This window comes from Poecilia reticulata, linkage group LG7, assembly GCF_000633615.1.
Source record: "Poecilia reticulata strain Guanapo linkage group LG7, Guppy_female_1.0+MT, whole genome shotgun sequence".
NCBI classification, from domain to species: Eukaryota; Metazoa; Chordata; class Actinopteri; order Cyprinodontiformes; family Poeciliidae; genus Poecilia; species Poecilia reticulata.
Window position 1 is genome coordinate 26,232,428 of NC_024337.1, and position 5,800 is coordinate 26,238,227.

At 44.1% G+C, this 5,800-nt stretch overlaps 1 protein-coding gene and 1 pseudogene across 1 annotated transcript; both read right to left on the minus strand.

The window, feature by feature from the left end:
• Positions 1-1,844: 1,844 nt before the first annotated feature.
• On the minus strand, positions 1,845-2,489 carry LOC108166420 (uncharacterized). Its single transcript, XM_017305623.1, has one exon. It carries the CDS (start codon positions 2,469-2,471, stop codon positions 1,848-1,850), a length of 624 nt encoding a protein of 207 aa, XP_017161112.1. The 5' UTR covers positions 2,472-2,489; the 3' UTR covers positions 1,845-1,847.
• A 262-nt stretch (positions 2,490-2,751) lies between these two features.
• On the minus strand, positions 2,752-4,894 carry LOC103467929 (uncharacterized; annotated as a pseudogene).
• Positions 4,895-5,800: the final 906 nt, after the last annotated feature.

Consider the following 5,800-nt stretch of genomic DNA (forward strand, 5'->3'; position numbering starts at 1 on the left):
TACAGGAGCCCTTTCACATATTGGTCGTGACATAGTAGTACTGCACATTGAGGAAAAAAAGAAGAAGAAAACTGGCAGCTTCCAAGTAATAAATAATTTCTTAAATAGATACTCCAAAACCGATCATCTCCATAATGGATATATGTCCGATCTTCTAATTTCCTTTGCTGCATAATGTACATTTCATTTATTCCAGCGTTAAGTAAATGTATCTTGAAGGAGAATAACACTTAAATAAAAGTCCAACAAGGATATTCATTTAGAATTAAAAATAACTCACCCTGAATCACCATGATAGATATAATGAATGTAATAAAAGTGACATTAATGAAGGGGAAAAAACTCAACCCAGACTTTAAGTTTAGTTTTTGGTTCACAGAGTATGAAGTTAAATTTGTTTCCCAATTATTCAATGGAAACAAAAACTAACCTCAGTTAAGTAAAATAAAATTGTAATCAAAACTTTTGGAATTATAATGATTCCTTTAAAAAAAGGTTTTGTTTAAAAGACTTTTTTTAATTAACTCATTTTTACCAAACATAAACATTTATTTGCACACATCATAAATCTGTTGTTGTGATTTTAGTCTCTGCTMAAGACGTCATGTGAGAATCACAAGCAAAACTTTGAGTCAAACAAAAACTTAGAACAGCAAGAAAAGATTTCTGACAAGCGCAAATAAGTTTGTTTTGCAAAAAAAGTTCACTTCATGAGTCAAAAATATGTGATTTGAATTAAAAAAAAAAGTTTTTTAATCAAAACTCAGTAGCTTTTCTCATGGTGACATTAACAATAAATATTTGTTTTTGTCTTTTTTCTGCAGTTCCAGTTAAAGTTTGCTGCAGCTCTGCTTCCCTGAATGGACCGTCTTCATCTCCACTGCAGCAAACAGGCAGATCTGTTATAGATTACAGTCACTAAAAGGTTGCATTGAGCCCTAGTTTATATTTTAATAGTGTAATTATGTAAAGACTAAATATGTCTGGTGGTCCAGCTCTGATTTACATATCTTGCTAAATTGCGGGTTTGAATATTGCAAAACTTTCTTATAACAAAATAAACCTGCAGAAAGAAATTACTAATAAAATATCTTACATATGCATAGTGTTATGCTCTATATGGAGATGTTCCTTAGCTTTGATTGTATATCTCACAATTTTGTAATTTATCATTGTTTATTAAACTCTGAAAGCTGTTTGTTAATATTCTGTCCTAAAATACGGTTAGATGGGCCTTTTTTGTTATTTTTTTTTAGCTCCTGCCCCTTTAGTGGCCTTTGCATGGCCCTGCCAACAACAATAATAATCTCAGTGATTATTGTTTCAACAAGGTTTTGCGCAATTGCCTTTCGGTTCCATAACCAGGAGTTTAAAATGAACCAATCAACCACCGCTGTGTTCATGAGGCTTATTAATGATGCAAAATAAATATCAAGCCTGCAAACTTGATATCGGACTGGATGTCGTGTTTTTAACATAATCTCTGCTCGGCTTGTGGAGCGCAGGAGGTTGCCATGGCAACGGCTGTGCTTAAATGACAGAGAGACGGAGAGTGAAAAGGTGCGACTGGTTTAGAGTTGATCACCTGTTCAGGTCACTAGCAAGGACCACCTACAGAATACAGATTTAAATATTTATTGAGGATAAGAGGAAGGGAGGGGAGGAGCAGTGATGATGATGATGATGATGATGGTGATGGAGGGCCTGCAAGTGAAGACTCGAGTGGGGCTTTGTCTTCAGGGATAAACACATCTTGAGTAAATCCCGGCTCGCTTCGGATCCCCAAAAGAGTCAGAAATTAAATGCAGCTGAGGAGAGAGTGAGCTTGGAATAAATCTTTAAGGTTGTTACGAATGGTAGGCTTGCGAGGACCAGGGACCCAGGATTTGGATCGTGTGGTCTGGGACGCCCTGACTAGATGCGGACGAGGCTGCGCCGATGCGGAATGAATGGGCGGAGTAATGATCGGGTGAAATGCCTGATAACAATAAGACCTGGCGGAAATGACGGGAGAACCAGAAGCGAGAAGCTTGTTTTCCTGGTTCAGAAATGAAGAGAGGATCTTGAGGAGAAGCTTTAGCGGCGAATCGGGACTGGACATAATTGAAGATGGGCTCGTACGGGCTGAGGGAGGAATCGAGGCGGAAAAGATAGATGGGACAAGAGACGGCGAGCTGATCGGTCTTACTTTTCCGCAGAGTAAAAATCATGATGTCGTGGCTGAGAATGGAAATATCTGAAAGGCAAGGATGAATGAGAGGATTATGGATGGAGGAAGTTAGAGCGAATTCAGAACAGCGGAGGAAGCCGAAAAAAGCTAGTAGGAACGTGGACTCCAGGGTCCTGTCTATGAGATTAGAGGAGTAACCGGAACGCAGAGTGGAAATGCATTTGCGTAGGAGGTCGGTCATGAGGGGGAGATGCGGAATGACGCCGTTTGGTTCTTGCTTCTTGCAGCCTTTGATGAGCATGTTCACGTGGCAGTGAGAGATGGAGGGGCGGTTGACTCCTGCAGGAAGCTTAAAGAAGAAATTGATGCCTGCTAGATAGGACTGGCTAGTGGAGGTATGGATCTTAAGGACTAATCGGGAGTATGTAATGAAGAGACAGAGGGTGGAAACGTCTAGGGAAGGAAAAGGGAGATTATAAGTGGCGTGGAAAGATTTAAATCGGTTCCAGCCGGTCWGATATACGGAAAGCGAGCGAGGAGCTAGGCTGCTGAGGATTAAATCTTGAGAAGCTCGGTGGAGATCAGGTAATGGAGGGCTCAGTTGAATATGGTTGAAGAAAACGGAGGAACCAGCATGGAACGTGCTTCTGCATCTGGGGCCAAGAGTMTGAATTTCTGGAAGGAAAAACGAGAAAGAGCGTCAGCGATGCGGTTTTTTGATCCGGGAATATGAGTGGCTGGAATGAGAAACTGATGCTGGGCAGAAACTAAAGTAAGTCTGCGCATGAACTGCATGATTTCGGGGGAGCGAGAGCKGCCTTTATTGATGATTTCTACTACTGCCGTGCTGTCTGAATGAATGAGGATGGATTTTTTAGGCCATTCGTGACCCCAAAGGATTGCAGCGATGACGATGGGGTAAAGTTCAAAGAGAGCGGAAGAAGGAGAGCCCGAGGCGTTCTGGAGAGACTTAAACTCGAGCGGCCATGTGTCAGCGAACCATTTTCCTCTGTACTAACCGCCGAAACCGATTGAGGGAGATGCGTCGGTAAAGAGTTGGATGTCTTCAGGGTAGGTGAGGAAATCGAAGAAAGAAATTCCGTTCCAGGATGAAAGAAAGTAGTGCCACAGGCGCATTTCTAATTTGCAGGAGTGATCGATGGCGAGAGAACCGTGAAGGGAGGGAATGCTGGCCGCTTTAGACAGGAGGTGAGAAATGAAGGATTTACCCTGCGGAATGATGCGAATAGCGTAGTTTAGGTGGCCGAGGAGAGAGAGCAGCTGTTGTTTAGAACATTTGTCTGCAAGTAAGAAATTGGACAGGATTAAGGTGATTCGGTTGATCTTTTCGGATGATGGGGAAGCTTGGAAAGATAAAGAGTACAGAGTGATGCCTAGGAACTCTAAAGAGGTGCGCGGACTGACGGTTTTCTCCTCTGAGAGGGGAATTCCCAGCTGGGAAAATGCTTGAGTTAGGGCGGTAAGACCGGAACAAGGAGGGGAAGATGGAGGAGTGACGACCAGGAAGTCGTCCAGAAGATGTATGACGTAGGGGAGTTTATAGGTATTGATAAGTATCCAGCAGAGGGCTTCGGACAGGGAATCGAACATTTTGGGGCTGCTACGGCACCCGAACGTGAGGCGGACGACGAAGTAAAAGGCGCCTTTCCAAACTACGCCAAAGAAGCGCCAGAAGTCGGGGTGAATAGGTAGAACTTTGAAAGCGCTGGTGATGTCGGCTTTGGAGAGCCGCGACCCGCTAACTGAATGAGTTTAATGGCGTGATCTATGGTTGCGTATTGCATGGAGAAGTCGGAAAACGGAATGATGCTATTGATGCTGGGAACATGAGAGCCTTGAGGGGCTGAAATATCTATGATTAGCCTTTTTTTTACCTGAATATTTGCGAGTGGCGATGCCAATGGAGCTGACGTGGAAAGTAGGGAAAGGTGACCTAGAAAAGGGGCCTATAACGAACCCTTTTTGAACTTCTTCGGCGAGGGGAGAGTCGACTGTGTCGGGACCTGAGAGAGCGGATTGAAGATTGTGACATTGGTAGGTGGAATCTGGAATAATTTCTATGCCCGGGTGGAAACCGTGAGTGAAGCCGTTAATGAGAAAGTTAACGAATTCCCTGTCTGGGTGATGCTTGACAGCGGTTTCGAGGGCTTTCACCTGTACTGGAGTGGAGAGATGGCGGCCTAGTCAGTCTGCTGTGTAAGTGGGGTTATGGGGCCAGGTGTGCCTTGCGTGGGCTCCGCCGCAGAAGGAGCAGGCGCGCAGCAACCTGCAACTGGAGCTTGAGCAGCCGAGGTCGTTGAAGTTGTTGCAGATCATCCTGCCTCCTTGGTACAGGATGGGGCGACCTCTTTTCTCGGTTCCCCTGTGCGTGAGGGTTTTGGCAGAGGGAGATGGTTCGCTGGACTACGGAATGAGGGGAGGAAGAGGGGCGGCGGTGGTCAGACGGTTGGCGGTAGAAAAAGTTCGAGGAAGAGGGCGAGAGTGGAGAGGGATGATAGATGTACAGGCTGTGGCTGGGTGAGATGGAGCACCGCAAAGATTGCGGGAGAGAGAAGCGCGGGTGGCGAAAATGCGGCAGTATAATTCGGAATCAAGAGAACCCCAGTAAGTGCCTAGGTTGAACTGATGCAAGCGACCTGCTGCTTGGTTGGCGAAGAGAATGTGATATTGATAAAACCTGGTGCCCCCGAACCGTAGGGCCATGTCGAGAACTAAGGAGAGATAGTTGTCGAATTCGGCTCTGCGGTCTGGAAAGATTGCGCAAATGGTGTCTCTGTAAAGAGAAAAAGCGAGAGCAAATTCGACGGGTGTGAGGTCTTTGGAATGGGARCTTAAAGAATTGCTAAGTTGCATGGGACCTTGGTTTGTATTGATTTCTCTTGGTTAACTAAAACAGATGAGAGAAGGTTGAAGGAGAAGTGCTAGATCGACATAATTACCATTCAGGACTTGCTGGCGAAGAGAAGGCGAAATGGGGGAGGGCCGTGGTACTTATTGGATGACTGAGCTGGTTGAGGTTGAGGCAGCTGGAGACGGGTCAAAGAGGTCATCCGAGTCGGAGYGGTCGGGCTGGACAGAAAGAGCGTCTTCCTTTGTGAGTAGAACTTTTTTGTTGACAAGCAAAGTAGTCGGTTGACAAACGATGTAACAGGCGTGGAACGGCTCTCGAGCGGGGTAAATATGGGCCGTTTAGGAAATTGGAGGTGTGGTTTGAGGCGTGGTCCTGCTCCTGAACCTAAATTAACAAGTTAACTCCAGGTTGTTTTACCTTTGTTTACCTTTAATGTGGCTCATCACAGCCGCTGTAGTTTCTGAACGTTCAATAAACGACAAACTTGGACTAATTTCCTCGATCTTTGTGAGTTTACGTTATTTACAACAAACATCAAACACGGTAAATATTTTTCATTAAGTATTTAACAAACAAATGGCTACTACCGCGATAATTATGTGACATTAAATTAATTATCTAATATAAAAAATAGTGTTTCTTTCAGCTCAGACTCTGGAAAACTTTTCCTTTATCAAACTTTTTTTGCCTCTTATTTAGTGGGTTAAATATTTATTTAGACTTTCTCCAGAATAATAACCTTTTTCAACCTTTATAGC